We start from the raw sequence: 18,230 nt of genomic DNA on the forward strand, positions 1-18,230 counted from the left end.
TCTCAATTTGATTTTAAGGGTTCTTTAGACATGATTTTTAGAATTTTTCTTAACAATCTTTGGTCATTTTTACCTGCCCCTAACACGAGGTGTAAGGCCCATTCTAGTAGCTGAAGTGAAATACAATTATAACCCCCAATCTTCCCTCATTTCTAAAAATGTGAATGGAAGTTGGGCCGTTAATCTCAAGGCATTTGTACCCCTAGAAGCCTCCAAAAAAATGGAGCACCCCTCATTTATAACTCTTTAGCTCACTACTTTACTTCCACCAGAATGATATCTAGATTTCTTGATGATGTTCTAAACCCAAAACGAGTTTTACTTTGAAAATGTATTTGCCAAGGTTGAAAGATTTGCTATGTTTGTAAAAAATTGTAACAAATATCCATCCATCAATTCATAGGCTTTAAAAAAATGCCATACAGCAACTTATGTGAAATATGATAGTGTGTTTGTTTGTTATTGTACTTAACTGGGCTATTGAGAATTTTGTTGATATTGATATCTACATATTTGTAATACTGTTCTTTATAAAAAAAAAACAAATCTTGTAAAATTCATTTGCTCATACTCACAGTGGATCATGGCCAAATAGGAAAGGGAAATGGATCTCATTTTTGGTGAGAAAGCCTTGCATTCTATATTTTCTTAGCTGACACAGTGTTTCAATGATTATAAGCTATATTTTTGAATTTTTTAAAATAAATAAAAAAACTTTTATTATATTTTTCTTGCATATGCAATATACTATTTCAGGTTTGTATTTTTTCTCTCCTTTTGATATTTGAAGCATGTCACCAGCATTAAGATTTTCTTTAACTTTTGATTTTGCAGTACTATAAGTTTAAAATACATTTGCTATAATGCTAATGCATGCCCCAAAAGCTTGAGTCTATAAAAATGATGCCACTAATTATTAAAAAAAAAATTAAGGGACTTTACTTAATGATTCTGTCTGATTCCAGGACAAGATATAAACAAAAGAGCCATTGCACAGGGCCAAAGAAAAGCCAATCCAGGACAGATTGATGCACTTCCAAGCCAATACAAAGGTCTTGAACCTAGTGTGAAGACTCAGGGTTGCGATGTTTAACATTTGTTAAGACATAGGCCTTCCTTGTGTCTACACTCACTCTGAAAATATAGATGAGTATCCCCAAACTTGGCTCTTACTTGGCTCCTATAATCTGGTCCCTTTTCTGTCTTTCATAGTGTGGCAAACTTTCTGTAGTCCTGGCTACTGACTGGGTAAATGCATCATTGTTTAGATCATTTAATTGGGCCCTAATACAAAGACCTGTTATAGATTTGTTTTTCCCTTACTTAGAATTTTTACACATAAGACTTTGATAGTCTATATTTTCATCCAGTAAATTTTCTTTTTTATTTTTCTGATGTTTTTAATTTCTCTTACCAATTGATTTATATACCACATAACTCAGCCATGAATCCCTAAGTGATCCTGTGTTTTTCAATCACCCTTTTAACAGGGAAATGTAAAAAATATTATTATTTTAAATTGCAAAGTTTAAATTCCTTTTGAGAGAATTTTAGGTAAAGAAAGATGCTACCTCTCCGAATCCAGAAACTGAACTGTTTGGAGAAGACACAATGAAGATGCCTCCAGACCACAAGCTGCACAAGAAGATCAAAATGAAATTTGGATGTGGTTGATTGAACATTTATTTGTATCTATACTTTCATGCCAAAGGGTACTGCCCCCTAACTGGCTTTTTGTCAATGCGTCTAGCAATTATTGGTTTTGTTCTTTTTTTCCTCTTATCCTCAAATTGTTGTAATGTTTAAGTTGATTATGTTTCCATGATCCTTTTTGGGGAAACTTCTTTCCCCAATAACAATCAAATGGAGTAATGTAAAAATGGAGATTTGAACCCTGGACTTCAATCCCCAGAAGTCCTTGCTCTAGTTCCCAAGATGCCCTCTAATCTCTCTAAGATCCTCACCTGGGCGAGATCAAAATTTCTATTGAACTGGCTGTAAAGCCTACTGAGCTCTCTTCCTACTTCTGCTTCCAAACTGACGCATCTCTCATGATGTAAGTGAAATTGAATGGGCCTTTCGGCCCTCCAAGGCACGTGCTTTCTTATTTTTGTATTTTCTTTAATTCTTAATCTTAAATAAACCTCTAAAATATATAATACTTCTAGCAGAGAAACTAATTTTAACTGCTACAGAGGCAGTATTTGAACCCAGTCTTCCTAACTTTGAAGCTTTTGACTGTACTGTGAAGGAAGAGATGGGTATGGTGAGGCAGAGGTAAGGAGGGACAGCCTGTGCTTAATAAGCCCAGGGATAGGAGATATTGCTGCTGCTGCTGCTGCTCTTACTACTGTTCTAAACCTGTTCCAGGCCAGCTGAGTCAGAGGAAGATGAACTATGATACTTTTTTTCTCACAGCAGATTTATACCTCCACATCCATCATGCTCTAGTTATAATGTTATATGTACACTGAACTCTCTGCTGGGATCTGTATTAGGGAATTACTCTGATAGGGAGATGAGGAATTAAAGGTCAGATCTGCCAACCTCCTCCCTTCCTTCCCTCTTCCCCTCCTCCCTCCTCCCTCTCCTTCTTCTCACCTCCCTTCCCCCATATTAGTCTACAGTTGGTATCACTGGAAATCTGCTTTAAATGAGTATCTTGATATAACAGACAGATAACTTTCTTTGATAACTTTAAACAAGATTATTTAGGAGAAGGGGAAAAGTAGGGGAGTTATGGGAAGAGAGGGTTTGAAGTTTCCCTAATCCTAAAATAATTCCTAAGTTGGAGGATAGTGCAATAGAGTCTATATTTTGGGAAATTAATTGGCTAACAGGTTTGAAGATTCAGTCACTTGAATATTGTAGGGAGAAACCAGAGAGCAGGACCTTTCTGTCTTTCCTCCTTTCTGTCCCAAGGGTAAGAGACCAAGTTCCTCAGCTTGGCTGTTGCTTCTTTAATGGTCCTTCCTGGTCCCCATTCCTTGATTGACAGTTCTACAGGTCTTGCTTCTCCAGTTCTTCTGCAAGCTTTTCCAACTTCTTCTCATCCACAAATTCAGTAGAAAGGATAAGAGAATCTGAGAAGAGAATGTGAGGAAGGGCCCTGGAGAAGTCTCCCTCATTTGTGGCACTGGATCATAGCATTGTTGATCAAGACAAGGGATGTGGGAGTGTTACTTTTTCTGAATATTCAGCTGTGAAACAGACTAAGAATGATAACAAAGCCAAAAAAGAGGCTCTTTGGTACAGAGAAATATGGAAGAAGAGGTACAGAAAAAGCCAAGGATTAGAAGAGCTTAAATATGAAAGGTTCTGGAGGATCAGAGAAGAGATGGGATTTGTGGAGAGGGCAACTAGATCTGAGCCAACAAAGCCTGGATTGGAATCCTTCCTGAAACATTTACTAGTTGTGTGTCTCAGGACATCTTTCTGGGCTTTTGTTTCCTCATCTCTGAAATGAAGGGTAGTCAGTTATTTCCATGTATCCCCAGTTCTTTTTTTTAAAACATTATTTTTATTTGGTCAATTTCAAACATTATTCATTAGATACAAAAATCATTTTCTTTTCCTCCCTCCCCTCCCGCCACCCCTCCCATAGCCAATGCGTGATTCCACTAGGTATCACATGTGTCCTTGATCCAAACCCATTTCCATGTTGTTGGTATTTGCACTAGGATGTTAATTTAGTCTACATCCCCAATCATATCCCCTTGGCCTCTGTAGTCAAGCAGTTGCCTTTCCTTGGTGTTTTACTCCCATAGTTTTTCCTCTGCATGTAGATAGTGCTTTTTCTCATAGATCCCTGCAGATTCTTTAGGGACATTGCACTAATGACACTAATGGAGAAGTCCATTACATTCTATTGTACCACAGTGTATCAATCTTTGTGTACAATGTTCTCCTGGTTCTGTTCCTTTTGCTCTGCATCACTTCCAGGAGGTTGTTCCACTCCCCATGGAATTCCTCCACTTTATTATTCCTTTGAGCACAACAGTATTCCATCACCAACATAAAACACAATTTGTTCAGCCATTCCCCAATTGAAGGGCATCCCCTCATTTTCCAATTTTTTTGCCACCACAAAGAGTGCAGCTATGAATATTCTTGTACAAGTCTTTTTCCTTATTATCTCTTATAGTTGGGTCAAAAGGTAGGCAGTCTTTTAGCATCCTTTGGCCATAGTTCCAAATTGTCTTCCAGAATGGTTGGATCAATTTGCAACTCTACCAGCAATGAATTAATGTCCTGACTTTGCCACATCCCCTCCAGCATTCATTACTTTACATAGCTGTCATGTTAGCCAATCTGCTAGGTGTGAGGTGATACCTCAGAGTTGTTTTGATTTGCTTCACTCTGATTATAACATTTTTTCTTGTGCTTATTAATAGTTTTGATTTCTTTAACTGAAAACTGCCTATTCATGTCCCTTGCCCATTTATCAATTGGAGAATGGCTTGATTTTTGTACAATTGATTTAGCTCTTTGTAAATTTGAGTAATTAAACCTTTGTCAGAGGTTTTTTTTATGAAGATTGTTTCCCAATTTGTTGCTTCCTTTCTGATTTTAGTTACATTGGTTTTGTTTGTACAAATCTTTTTAATTTGATGTAGTCAAAATTATTTATTTTACATTTTGTGACTCTAAGTCTTGCTTGGTTTTAAAGTCTTTCCCTTCCCAAAGGTCTGACATGTATACTATTCTGTGTTCACATAATTTACTTATTGTTTCCTTCTTTATGTTCAAGTCGTTCACCCATTCTGAGTTTATCTTGGTGTAGGGTGTGAGGTGTAGATCCAAACCTAATCTCTCCCATACTGTCTTCCAATTTTCCCAGCAGTTTTTATCAAATAGTGGATTTTTGTCCCAAAAGCTGAGGTCTTTGGGTTTGTCATAGACTGTCTTGCTGAGGTCACTTACCCCAAGTCTGTTCCACTGATCCTCCTTTCTGTCTCTTAGCCAGTACCAAATTGTTTTGATGACCACTGCTTTATAATCTAGTTTGAGAGCTGGGGCTGCAAGGCCACCTTCCTTTGTATTTTTTTTTTCATGATTTCCCTGGATATCCTTGATCTTTTGTTCTTCCAAATGAACTTTGTTATGTTTTTTTCTAATTCAGTAAAAAAGTTTTTTGGAACTTCAATGGGTATGGCACTAAATAGATAAGTTTGGTTAGGATAGTCATTTTTATTATTTTAGCTCATCCTACCCAGAAGCAGTTAAATGTTTTTCCAATTGCTGAAATCTAGTTTTAGTTGTGTGGAAAGTGTTTTGTAATTGTATTCATATAGTTCCTGTGTTTGTCTCGGCAGATAGATTCCTAAGTATTTTATATTGTCTAGGGTGATTTTGAATGGAATTTCTCTTTCTAATTCTTGCTGCTGAGATGTGTTGGAGATATATAGAAATGCTGATGACTTATGTGGGTTTATTTTGTATCCTGCAACTTTGCTAAAGTTGTTGATTATTTCCACTAGCTTTTTAATTGATTCTCTAGGATTTTTTAAATAGACCATCATGTCATCCGCAAAGAGTGAGATAGCTTGGTCTCCTCGTTGCCAATTTTAATACCATCAATTTCTTTTTCTTCTCTAATTGCTACTGCTAGTGTTTCTAGTACAATGTTGAATAATAAAGGTGATAATGGGCATCCTTGTTTCACTGCTGATCTTATTGGGAATGCATCTAGTTTATCCCCATTGCAGATGGTGTTGGCTGATGGTTTTTATAGATAGATACTGTTTATTATTTTTAGGAAAGACCCTTCTATTCCTATACTTTCTAGTGTTTTCAATAGAAATGAGTGTTGTATTTTGTCAAAAGCATCTATTGAGATAATCATGAGAGTTTTGTTTGTTTGCTTGTTGATATGATCAATTATATGGATAGTTTTCCTGATATTGAACCATCCTTGCATTCCTGGTATAAGTACCACCTGATCATAGTGAATAACCCTCGTGATGACTTACCGAGGTCTTTTTGCTAGTATCCTGTTTAAGATTTTTGCATCTATGTGCATTAAGGAACTGTAGTTTTCTTTCTCCGTTTTTGGCCTGTCTGGCTTTGGGATCAGTACCATATTTGTGTTGTAAAATTAATTTAGTAGAACTCCCTCTTTGCTTATTATGTCAAATAGTTTGTATAGTATTGGGATTAGCTATTCTTTGAATGTTTGATAGAATTCACTTGTGAATCCATCAGGCCCTGGGGATTTTTTCTTGGAGAGTTCAATTTCTTTTTCTGATATGGGATTATTTGAGAATTCTATTTCTTCTTCTGTTAATCTAGGCAATTTATATTTTTGTAAATATTAATCCATATCACCTAGATTGGCATATTTATTGCCATATAATTGGACAAAATAGTTTTTAATAATTGCCTTAATTTCCTCTTCATTGGAGGTGAGTTCTCCCTTTCCATTCATGATACTGTTAATTTGATTTTCTTCTTTCCTCTTTTTTATTAGATTGACCAATACTTTGTCTATTTTGTATTTTTCAAAATACCAGTTTCTAGTCTTATTTATTAGATCAATAGTTCTATCACTTTTAGGATCTCTAATTTGGTTTTCTTCTGGGGGGTTTTAATTTGTTCGCTTTCAAGTATTTTGATTTGAATGTCCAATTCATTGACCTCTGCCCTCTCTAATTGGTTAATATATGAACTCAAGGATATAAATTTTTCCCTGAGTACTGCTTTGGATGCATCCCATAGAGTTTGAAAGGATGTCTCATCATTGTCATTTTCTTCAATGAAATTATTAATTATTTCTATGATTTGTCCTCTAGCCAATTTTGGAGAATCGTATTATTTAATTTCCAATTAATTTTTGATTTGGCTCTCCATGTACCCTTACTGATCATTATTTTTATTACCTTATGACCTGAAAAGGTTGCATTTATTATTTCTGCTTTTATGCAGTTGTATGCCATGTTTTTATGACCTAGTATATGGTCAATCTTTGTGAATGTGCCATGTGCTGCTGAAAAGGTGTATTCCTTTTTGTCCCTATTTATTTTTCTCCATATATATGTTAACTCTAATTTTTGTAAGATTTCATTCACTTCTTTTACCTCTTTCTTATTTTTTTAATTTGATTTATCTAAATTTGATAGTGGTAGGTTCAGGTCTCCCACTAGTATAGTTTTACTTTCTATTTCCTCCTTCAATTCTACTAGTTTCTCCATTAGAAATTTGGGTGCTATACCATTTGGTGCATGCATGTTGATTAGTGATATTTCCTCATTATCTATACTCCCCTTTATCAGGATGTATTTACCTTCCCTATCCCTCTTAATCAGGTCTATTTTTACTTTGGCTTTGTCAGATATCATGATTGCAACTCCTGCCTTCTTTCTGTCAATTGAGGCCTAGTGGTCTTACTCCACCCTTTAATTCTGACCTTATGAATATCTACCTGCCTCAGGTGTGTTTCTTATAGACAACCTATGGTAGGATTCTGGATTCTAATCAACTCTCCTATTCGTCTACATTTTATGGGTGAATTCATCCCATTCATGTTCAAAGTTATGATTGTCACTTTTGAATTCCCTAGCATTTTGATATCCTCTTTTAGTTCTGTCCTTTCTTATTTTGCTATATCCTTTTAACCAAGTGGTTTACTTTTAGTCAATCCCCCTATTCCCCTCCCTTGATATGCTTCCTTTTCTGATCCCTCCCTTTTTGTTCCCTTCATGTTTTTTTAGGGTCTGTTAAGTTCCCTCCCACCTCTCCTTCCCTCCCATTTTTTGAACTCCCTCCCTCCTGCCCCCCTTAGTTTCCCCTTCTTCCTTACCCTGTAGGATAAAATAGACTTCAAGATCCCAATGGATCTAGATGCTCTTCCCTCCCACGATTGATTTCAATGAGAGTTGTGTTCCAGTATTATCTATTAGCATTCTCTTCCTCTCCCTCTTATAAGAGTATTCTTCCCCTCCCCTTCCCATGTGGATCTTTGTGTGATAAAGATTATTCTATTTATTTTATTTCTTCAAGTATCTCTTAGTACCATCATCAATTCCTTCCACCCTTTTTTTGCATATCATTTTATAGCCTTTAATGCCCCAATCTTTTCCTATGAATGACTCTTCTATTTACTATTATAATGAAAACATTTTTTTGAGAGTTACAAATAACATTTTCCCTATACATTAATATATATAATTTGATCTACTTGTAGCTCTTAAAGAAGAGAGTTTGAATTTAAAAAAAAAACATTTTTCTCCTTTTCATGTTTCTCTTGATTTTTGTGTTTGGATATCAAACATTCCACTTAGTTCTGGTCTTTTCCTTACAAATATTTGGAAATCTTCTATTTTGTTGAATGCCCATACTTTCCCCTGGAAGTATATAATCAGTTTTGATGGGTAGGTGATTCTTGGTTGAAGACCCAGTTCTCTTGCTTTTTTGAATATCGTGTTCTAGGCCTTACGGTCCTTTAGTGTGGAAGCTGCCAGGTCTTGTGTGATCCTGATTGGTGCTCCTTGGTGTCTGAATTGTCTCTTTTTGGCTTCTTGTAGAATGTTCTCCTTAGCTTGAAAGCTCTGGAATTTGGCAATTACATTTCTGGGAGTTGTTTTTTGGGGGTTTAGTGTAGAAGGTGTTCTATGAACTCTTTCAATGTCTATTTTGCCCCCTTGTTCAAGAACTTCAGGGCAGTTTTCTTGTTTGATCTCTTGTAGTATGCTGCCAAGTTTTCGGTTTATTTCTGGCTTTTCAGGTAGACCAGTGATTCTCAAATTGTCTCTCCTTCCTCTCTTTTCCTGATCTGTCACCTTGTCAGTGAGATATTTTATGTTTTCTTCTATTTTGTCAGTTTTTTTGACTTTGCTTTATTAATTCTTGCTGTTTTGCAAGATCATTGGTTTCCAGGTACTCAATTCTGGTCCTTAAGGCCTGATTTTCTGTTATAATCTTTTGGTTTTCTGCCTTAACCTTTTAGTATTCAGCTATATTCAGATTTCTTCACTTTTTTTTAAACCATTTTCCACTTCTGTAACCAGAAGGCTTCTATCTTTTTGATAAGCTCCAATTGAAATTCTTCCAGGCCTTGTGGACAATTTCTGTTTTTTTAAGGTTTTTCCTTTGTTTGAATTTCTTCCAGTAGCTCTGTAGCCTGGGTTTTTCCTCTGTAAAAGTTTTTGAGAGTTACTGTCTTTTGGGGGTTTTTTTTGGAGGGGAGGATTTTGAGACTCCTGTGCACAATTAGCCATTTTCATGGATGTTTTTCCTTCCCTCTTTAGTAAGAAATCTGAGTGAGCTGGGCAGGTTCTCTGTGTACAGAGTTAAGGAGCAAGGATTTTGCCTGAGGCAAGCTCTTGAATCTCCTCAATCCTTTGCAGCTCTTCTCTGTGCTACCTGCCCAGGGGAACTCAAGGTCTGTGCTATCCTGTCCCCCTGGGTTTCTGGTCTAGCTGCTTTCAGGGGTAGGTCCCCGGCAGTCCTAGTCAGCTCCCAAGGACCTAGAGGTGCCCCTTGCTCACTCTAGAGGTGCCCTCTCTCTCACTCATTTTGGCATGCTCTAGCTCTGGCTCTGGCTCTGGCTCCATAGGTGGGGGTGGGGGAGGGTGGATTAGCTCACCTTTGGGTGGAAGCTTTTTCACCCTCTTATAGATTGGAAAAGTCCCAATCCCACGTACCTTCAATGCTGCTCCCTACTGTACAGTTCCTCCGTTCTTCTGAAAATGATTTTTAAGATCTTTTGGTCTTTATTGGTGTATGCTGGGGAGAGGAAGTGACCCACGTTTAGACTGCCACCATGCTTACCCGGAAGTCTCCCCAGTTCTTTACACAGTGCCTGGCACATAGTTGGTTCCTAATAAGTGCTTTTTGATTAACTAAATAATGGTAAAATCAGTGTGAATTTAGTGTCCTAAAATCTCACTCCTATTCTTCATTATGGTATAACTTTGAACCTGTGCTCTTAAAAACTTTATACCCCTTGAGTTCTAGCATGCCCCGAAAGATAAGTATATGCCTACAAATCTGGCAATGTTTGTCATCCAAGAACTAGTGCAGTCAAATTTGGAGAGATTCAGCACCAAAAGACTTACTACAAGTAACAATTTTTTCCCAACCATAGCACCCGGTGAAGGTTATCTACTAAGGTGTGCCTGGGATCTAATCTTTCAGAGATAGGAAAGAATCCACAAGCATTGTCATCAGAGATTTCCAGATTCACATACTTATTATTATTCAGCTTGATAGACTGATGATATTCACACAAATGGGGTCAGAATACATTAGCAGACTAAAGAATATTAACTGAAAATGATGATTAAGCTTAAATTATTTGACCATAGTTTCTGTTCTTTTTAAATCTTTAGCTATTATAAAGCCCAATAAATCTTGTACTTAAAATGTAATATTTCACTTGACACAACCTTCCTTCATGGTTATAAATTTTAAATTCTTTATTCACATCAGCTGCTGTAGAAGAAGCTGAATAATTCTTTTTTTCATATAATTAAACACAAAGTAACAAAGTATTGTCTTTTTTCATTACAGCACACAAGGAGGTACATTCCCAGCAAGTAAAGGAACACAGAAGTGCTGTCTTGGATTTCATTGAAGATTATTTAAAAAGTATTTAATTTAATTTCTCACTAAAATAAAATAAAATACAATATTTAATGATTAATTGAAAAGTATGGCTTTTATTTAAATTATTTTATGGAAACTTAAACCAGGAAACATAATTTTAAATTTGAACTGTTTGAACTTTTATTAACAGGAGTATGTAAAATATATTCTGAGCAGAGAGCTATCCGAGTTAAACGTGTGGTGGATAAGAAAAGATTGTAAGTATTCTATTAGAAATGGGCATTTCTTTATAATTATAACTGTAATTTCTTAATTACAAAAAGATGGAAGTAATACATAAGTTTTTTGAGAATTAGTTGGGCATGTGTATTTTTGGCACTAAACACAGGTAGTCTGTCCAAACTGATTATGTAACTTCTATTAGGCTATGTTTTGAAACCTTTCAAGTTTTATATAAAAAAAAAAACCACATAATTGGACTGATGTTTTGAGTTAAATTTTCTTGATGGTATGATTTCCAAAAACAATTAATAGATAGGATTAGATAAAGCACTTATGTTTCAGGCACTTTGCTATGAGTCGGGAATAAAAATACAAGAAAGAAAGAAAAAGACAATCCTTGCCTTCAAGAGGCTTACACTCTAATGAAAGGAGTCAACACATAAAGAGGTAAAAGGGAATTGGCAGGGTAGAGAAAGTTTTGGAAAGATGGAAAAGTAGTCTGGAGAATTGGAGTCTGAGTTGATTTAGAAACTGAATGGGGCTGGTGGGGGTATTTCCTAAAAACCAGTTTCTTCCAAGGAGCTCTTGAGTTAGAAAAATAGGCCAAAGAAGTGGAGGTATCAGCATGAATGGGCTCTGGGATGGAAGTGGAAAAGTAGTGTGATCTCTCTTAATCAGCTTGTTTGTACATAGTTGTTTATATGTTGTCTCCTATGTTAGAATGTAAGCTTCTTGAGGGTGGCAGCAAACGTCTTTTACCTTTATCTGCCTCCCTAGTACTAATCACAGGGCTTTGCACACAATAGGGGCTAAATAAATGTTTGTTTACTAAATAACAGAGTCATGTTAGAAGTAGTAATAATAATCATAATTTTGGTTTGCAAATTATTTTTCCACAATAACCCTGTGTGAAAATGATAAACTGTATTTTAAAAATGAGAAATTTAAACCTCTGAGATGCAGTGACCTGCTTATGGTCATTTAGGCTATAAGTGTCAAGACTTGGACCCTCTAAAAGTATATATGGCACTAAGATAAAAAAATAAATAGATACAACATAGTATGGAGGGTCATGAGGCATTGGGTTCTGGAGAAGCTTCGTGCAAATGGCATTTGAGTTATGTTTTGAAGGAAGAGGGATATGATGAGATGGAGGGAAGGAAGGAGTGCATTTTAGGCATGTGGGCTTCCCCATGCAAAGTAACAGAGATGGCAAATGGAGTTATTTGTGGGGTGCTATTTGGCTGGATTACAGAATGCAGGAAGGGAAAGAATATATAATGAAGATGGAAAGAATGGTTGTAGCCAGGTTGTACCTACCCCCAGTAGAGAAGTTTACATTTTCTCCTATAATCATAGGGAGCCCCTGGGCTTTAGTAAATAAAGGAGTGACATGATCACACACCTACACTTAAGGAAACTCACGTTGGCATTTGTGTGAACAGTGGGGAATCCAGTGGGGAGGACAAAGACAGAGACCAATTAGAAGGACTTTTCTATTCTGTAGGCAGAAGGTAATGAGGACTTGAACTGAGCTTCTGGTTTTGAGAATAAAGAGAAGGGGCCAAAATGTGAGACAGGTTATAGCACAAGCATCAAGGTTTGATAACTGATTGGATGTAGGCAATGAGGGAGAGTAAAGAATTGAAGGTAATACTTGGGTGAGGAATCTGAGTCACTGGAAGAATGGTGTTGTTTTAGACCGAAATACACACATGTGTTCACATATGTGTGTATGCATGTATAGGTACACCAAAATACATGCATGCCTATGCATCTGTGTATATAAAAACACAAATTATGTATATGTGGTTTTACCACTTGATGCCTTTCTCAAGACAGTATCACTAAGTTTAAAACTTTTATTGTGCAGAAGAGATAAAAAAGAAAGTACAATCATCTACCCACAGAAAATTTATTTTTATGAATCATACAATTTGAAATAACCAACTAAAAACAGTGGCCTTTCTGCCCAATGAAAGAGCAACACTAAAAGTAGTTCTTCAAAATGTTAACCAAAATATTTAGCAACTGTCTGCAGCAATGTACAATTATTGACAGTGATGTAGCTGGGTGAGATCACTGAGCAGCATCTCAGGTCAGGATAGTGGAAGGAAAGCTGTTCATTTCCTCCAGAAAAGATCAAACAAAAGCACCTAAACTGCCCCTAAGAACTGTTGGAAGAGCTCCATCCTCTATACAAGGAAGATAAAAATGAGCTTAAGCCTGCTACATTTTATGTATTTCAGACACCAGCAGAGAAGAGGACCTCAAATAATACATATCCATATTATGTATGAAATCTAAGTACTTATATTTAACTTAAGTCTCAGAGTGTATCAGGGAAATATTTAGAACCCTAATATTTAAATTGGGGTAGCTTGGTGGCACAGGATCTGGAGTCAGGAATACCTGAGTTCAAATCTGGCCTCAGACATTTCCAAGCTGTATGACTGTGAGCAAGCCACTTAACCCTCTTTGCCTTAGTTTCATCATATCTAAAATGAGCAAAGAAGGAAAATGGAAAACTTCTCCATATCTTTGCCAAGAAAATCTCAAAAGAGGGCCAGGAAGAGTAGGATAAAACACTGGAAAAAGACTAAATAAAACAGCAAAAATGTTTAAGCTATTATTTAACTTGAAATAGATTTCTATAACAAATTACCTGTTCAACTCTTATTTAACTTACTTAACACTTCATATATGCAGTGTTATTGTTATTTGTAATTTATGTATGGGTCCTCACTCACCAACTGGATAGTAAGTCTTTATGTAGGGATTGTGCAATATCTCTGTATCTTATGTTCCTAGGAGGTGCTAAATAAATGTTTGCTTGTAGAAATGGAGGAACATAATTTCATTAAGGCAATATAAATTTAGCAACATGAATTATATTATTTTTATTCAAATGCATTGTACCTGTGCTCAGAGTAAATGCTTCCTTCTGAAATTTACATTTAAAATTATAATACATTCACCTTATGTGCACTGAACTTAAAGCAATACTCACTTCAGTTAAAATAGAAGATTTATACTTGAATCTTATTTGTTTCAAATCAGAAAAGCCTTTTTTAAAATAATATTTTTCCCTTTCCTCATTTCTCCCATTCTGATCAATTTTCCTTCCCTCCCCATACCCTTACCCTGCTTTTTGGTAAAAATTTAAAATTGAAGGCAAAGTAAAGGAAGTAGTAAACCGATGTGTGCCAGGTGGAGAATCTTTTGATTGCATCTGTGGTAGACTCAGTCTTTAGTTAAGTAAATCAGTTAAAATAAATGATAGAGCCTAAACTGGTCTTTCTCAGGATTTAAAAAAAATTCCTTTTAAAAAGACTCTCAACTACTTGATTTGTAATTTCCCCAAAGATTTCAGTAGACTCTTTATTTGATCATTTGAATCTGTTTTTATCATTTAAACAAAGTAGAGTGCTTTTTTAAAAGTCTGCATTGCAGGCTTTTTATTTTTAATCGAAATCTGGTGCATTAGCATACTCTAAAAGCAAAAGATTGCAAACAATAAAAAACATTTATTTAAAAGTCAATTAATCTTAAAATGAATTTCCTTTGCTGAATTTTAGTAGACATTAAATATGTACTTGTTAACATATCTCATAATATTTTAACAATATTTAGATAATCTTATTTTATAATTTCCATGTGCTTTTTGTACATTTGGAAATTTATATTGGATGTTTGCCTTTTCTCATAATAAAACTGATTCTGTCTATAAAGTTGTACTATGTAAGATCTAATCTCTATTTCTACAAATTGATAAACTCATGGTGCTTTTGTGATAGGATAATAATGGTTTTTATAAGAGGGAAGGAATTTTTGTTTTTAAACAGTTTTTAATGAAAATTCCATAACCAAAATTTCCTCTTAATCAGCAACTAATTTCTTCCTTCAGCAACTGAAGGCTGTGGAGGGAAGACTAATATCAGTATGCTACAAGATAAGCACCATGCTGAAAAATGGTTGCCTTGACCAATATAGTACTCATGAGCAGAGTACTTGGATCTCATGCACAGATCTTCTTAAGGCATAGAACTCAAAGTAACCACCATGCCTATATCCAGTTGTAAGAAAGAACCATTTCATTACAGTCATGATTCCAAAATAAACTGCTCCTTTAGGATCTAGAAAAAAAATGCAGATAAAACTACAGGTAAGATTGATTCTTATGGAATGGCAGTCATCAGTGGTAGAAGGAAGGAATATGGATTTGTGATGTATTTGGTAATGCAGAACAATCATTCTAAAAAAGGCCAAATTGTATCTACTTTTATGGTTAAAATTACTTCATTCATATTGGTGTTTAATCTTATTCTCTATTTCTTTAAAGGAAATCCAATTATCTACATAAGCACATTAATAATATTATTTTATACTTTTAGATCCAGACTTGAACCTGACCAAAGTAGCAAATCTACAGAATCTTCTTCATCTGAGAGAGTTTCACAGAATTCTTCAGAAGAATCTGAAGAAAAATCTATCACAGAAGAAAATCAAGGTATTAATTAAAAAAACAAAGTATCCTAATAATGTTCATTCCCTCTGTTTGTGCCCTTGACCTGAAGAGAAGTCAGCACAATGAAATGGAAAAAGTCCTGGTCTGCTGTTTATTATCTATATATATATGGCCTTGAGAATGACTTTCCCTTACTGGATCTCAATTTCTTCAACTAAAAAATTAGTAGTTTAGAGTCTCCAATTTTTTATAACTCTTAATTCCTCTTGATTCTAAGAAGGTGTAGTATAGAAGGAAAAGCACCTGGAATCAGGAAAACTGAATTCCATTTCTTCTTATTATAATAGCCTTTTAACTTGCACTGTGATTTGGGGCAAATTTCTTAAATTCTCTCGTTTTCAAAAAGAGGGGAATAATATTTGCTTTACCTTGCTTCACAAAGTTTTTTCAATCAATAAAAATAATGGGATGTAAAAGTACTATAGAAACTCTAAATATACAAATGTAAGATTGTGGTATTACTTATCATCATTATACAAATGTATGGCACAAAAGAACAAGGAACTATTCATAAATTCACAAATCTTTATAATAACAGGGCTCTGTCGTTTTTAATAAAACATTATCAAATGTGGAAGAGGCATGAAGGAAGAGAGAACTTCATGCATGCAAGACAGAAAGTTGGGGACCTCATCTGTCAATCAAGGTGAAGATTCCAATTAGAATGTTCCCAGGAAAGTCAGTTGGAGGCAAGCCAGGCTGAAAAGGGAAGAAGCTCTGAACTGATCCATGTTCGCTTCTGTCCTAGGCTAAAGGACCCTTGGGGGAGGGGCTTCTGGAATTAGCCTGAGAAGAAATTAACTTTTGTTGGTGGTTTTGTGTACTTGGAAGAAGAAAGAAGATTAAGCAGTTGTCCTCCATCTCCCTGATAGACTTTTGTGTCACAGCTGTGACAGGACTGACATTTCCCATAATCATCCTATCCCTCATTATAGATTAGGGAAACCCTCATCCCTCTCACCTCATCTTACCTCAGTTCTTCATCCTGTTGTTCCCAATAAATCCCCTTACTTGAGAAAGGAAGAGAAAAGAGTGTTTCCTCATAAACCTCAGAATCTACTCGGGGGGAGGGGCGAAGCCAAAAGGCTTCAGAAAAGGGTGGTGAAGGGAGGGATTGAGGAAGGAGGAGGGTAGGAAAAATATTGATCTATTAGCCATCAGTAGTGATCAATAAACAACCCCAGAATATCTCTCTCTAATAGTATTTCTCTGTCTCTCAGAAGTATTTCTATCTCCATTACAACTAGACACCCTCAGGTTCCCCTAGTATCTTTCTAGTCACAGCCAGAGTATCCCTTTACTGCAACTAGAAGTAGTTCCACAGATTATCTTTTTCTAATACACAAATTATTGATAAATCTGGACACAGACTTCAGAAACTAATTAGGCAGAAAGGTAGAAAAGGGTTTGGTGGGTGTTGTATGTATCAGGGAGGGATAGTGAGGGAGTATGGCTCAGACTAAAGTGAAACTATATATCATCTCTGCCAATGTCATGCTCAATGATCCCCACCCCTCAATTGGGCATTGCTCTGGGATGCGTGTGCAGCTTTCATAGATGATTGCTGAATCTAACCAAAATTATTGGACCTCAGCATCATTTACTAACCTCCTGACAAATGAGACCTGTCTAGGTTTATGTAATATATAGCCTGTTTCTATAATCAGCCATATTTTACTTTGTATTTCCTTTTGTCTCAGAACAGAGAATTTCTTGTTTGTTGTCATTATTTTGCATGAATTATAAAATAATGCAGCATTATAGAGAGGCAGCTAGATACTGAAAGAGAAAATACCTCCAAAAGGAGATAGTTTAATGGAAAGGATCTAGAGGAATTGGAAATGAGGGGAAAAAATCCAACTAGTCACCTCCCAGGACCAGAGAAGCACAACCCTTGCAATTAAAAAAAAAAGTTTATTGAGGGTAGGGAAATGATAAATAAAGTCCTAAATCTACACAGCTATAGCTCCTCGCACCAATCTATTCTCCCCTTCTTGGGGTTTGCTCTTCTGGTCTTCTCAAGCCCTTCTTCTTCATTCCTTGATCTTATTTAGATCCCAAAAAGCTTTCTGACTACCTATATACTACAGATTGTCTTTAAAGGCTGAGAATGCAGGACTCACAGATGTACTGAGTCCTTACCGAAAACCTGGGGTTGGCTTCCTAGGTAAATCCAAAGTCTCAGGTGATAAAACCCTTGGGTTTACCTTAACTAAGTTGTTTCTGACAGGTTGATCCCTGTGCCTCAGGGAAAGGCAGATTTCCTCCAAGGCAGTTCTCCAACCCAGGAATCCCTAATCTTTCCACAAGATTAGTCTTTTCCCAGGGGATGCCAGAGCAAAAAGATCCTCCTTATCAGCTCAGAGAAAAGCCAGATCAGGAGAGACCGGTAAACCCAGTAAACTCCCAAGATCCTCCTCTCCTTCTAGAATCTTCTCCCAGGGTTTGAGTCTAAATTCTCCTCCTTTCCTCTTAGACAGTCTGTGCATTTTTCTCTATCCCTTATCACTTATCCTTACAGTGGTGCAGTGGATAGAGCATTATACTGGAGTCAGGAAGACCTGAGTTCAAATGTGGATTCCGACACTTAATATCTGTGTAATCTTGGGCAAGTCACTTAACCCCGTTTGCCCCAGTTCTTTATCTGTAAAATGATCTGGAGAAGGAAATGGCAAGTCATTCCAGTATCTTTGCCAAAATAACTTCAAATGGGGTCATGAAGAGTTGGATACTCTGAAATGATTAAACAACATAGCAGGGACCTTGGAAATTATTGTTCCCTTAATCTACAGATGTAAAAAGTTTGTTTTATTTCTTTTTTAGTCCTGAAAAGAAGTGTCAGGAGAGCTATGGTTTTCAGATTTGTTCACTCCAAAAACTACATCTTTTTCTGGATGGGTATAAGGAGAGAATCTCTTATTTAATTTTGATGAAA

General features: G+C 36.0%; 1 protein-coding gene across 3 annotated transcripts in view; it reads left to right on the top strand.

Moving 5' to 3' along the window:
* The window catches only part of STX18 (syntaxin 18), a 175,799-nt gene that overhangs the window by 115,783 nt on the left and 41,786 nt on the right, over window positions 1–18,230 (top strand). For all 3 annotated transcript variants that reach the window (XM_001364320.4, XM_056802416.1, XM_007496742.3), the window contains exons 4-6: window positions 10,510–10,587; window positions 10,736–10,802; window positions 15,162–15,277. In XM_001364320.4, the coding sequence (XP_001364357.4) occupies window positions 10,510–10,587; window positions 10,736–10,802; window positions 15,162–15,277 (261 nt within the window). The remainder of the gene's footprint in view (window positions 1–10,509; window positions 10,588–10,735; window positions 10,803–15,161; window positions 15,278–18,230) is intronic.

The sequence above is a fragment of the Monodelphis domestica genome, chromosome 6 (genome assembly GCF_027887165.1).
Source record: "Monodelphis domestica isolate mMonDom1 chromosome 6, mMonDom1.pri, whole genome shotgun sequence".
In the NCBI taxonomy this organism is placed as follows: domain Eukaryota; kingdom Metazoa; phylum Chordata; class Mammalia; order Didelphimorphia; family Didelphidae; genus Monodelphis; species Monodelphis domestica.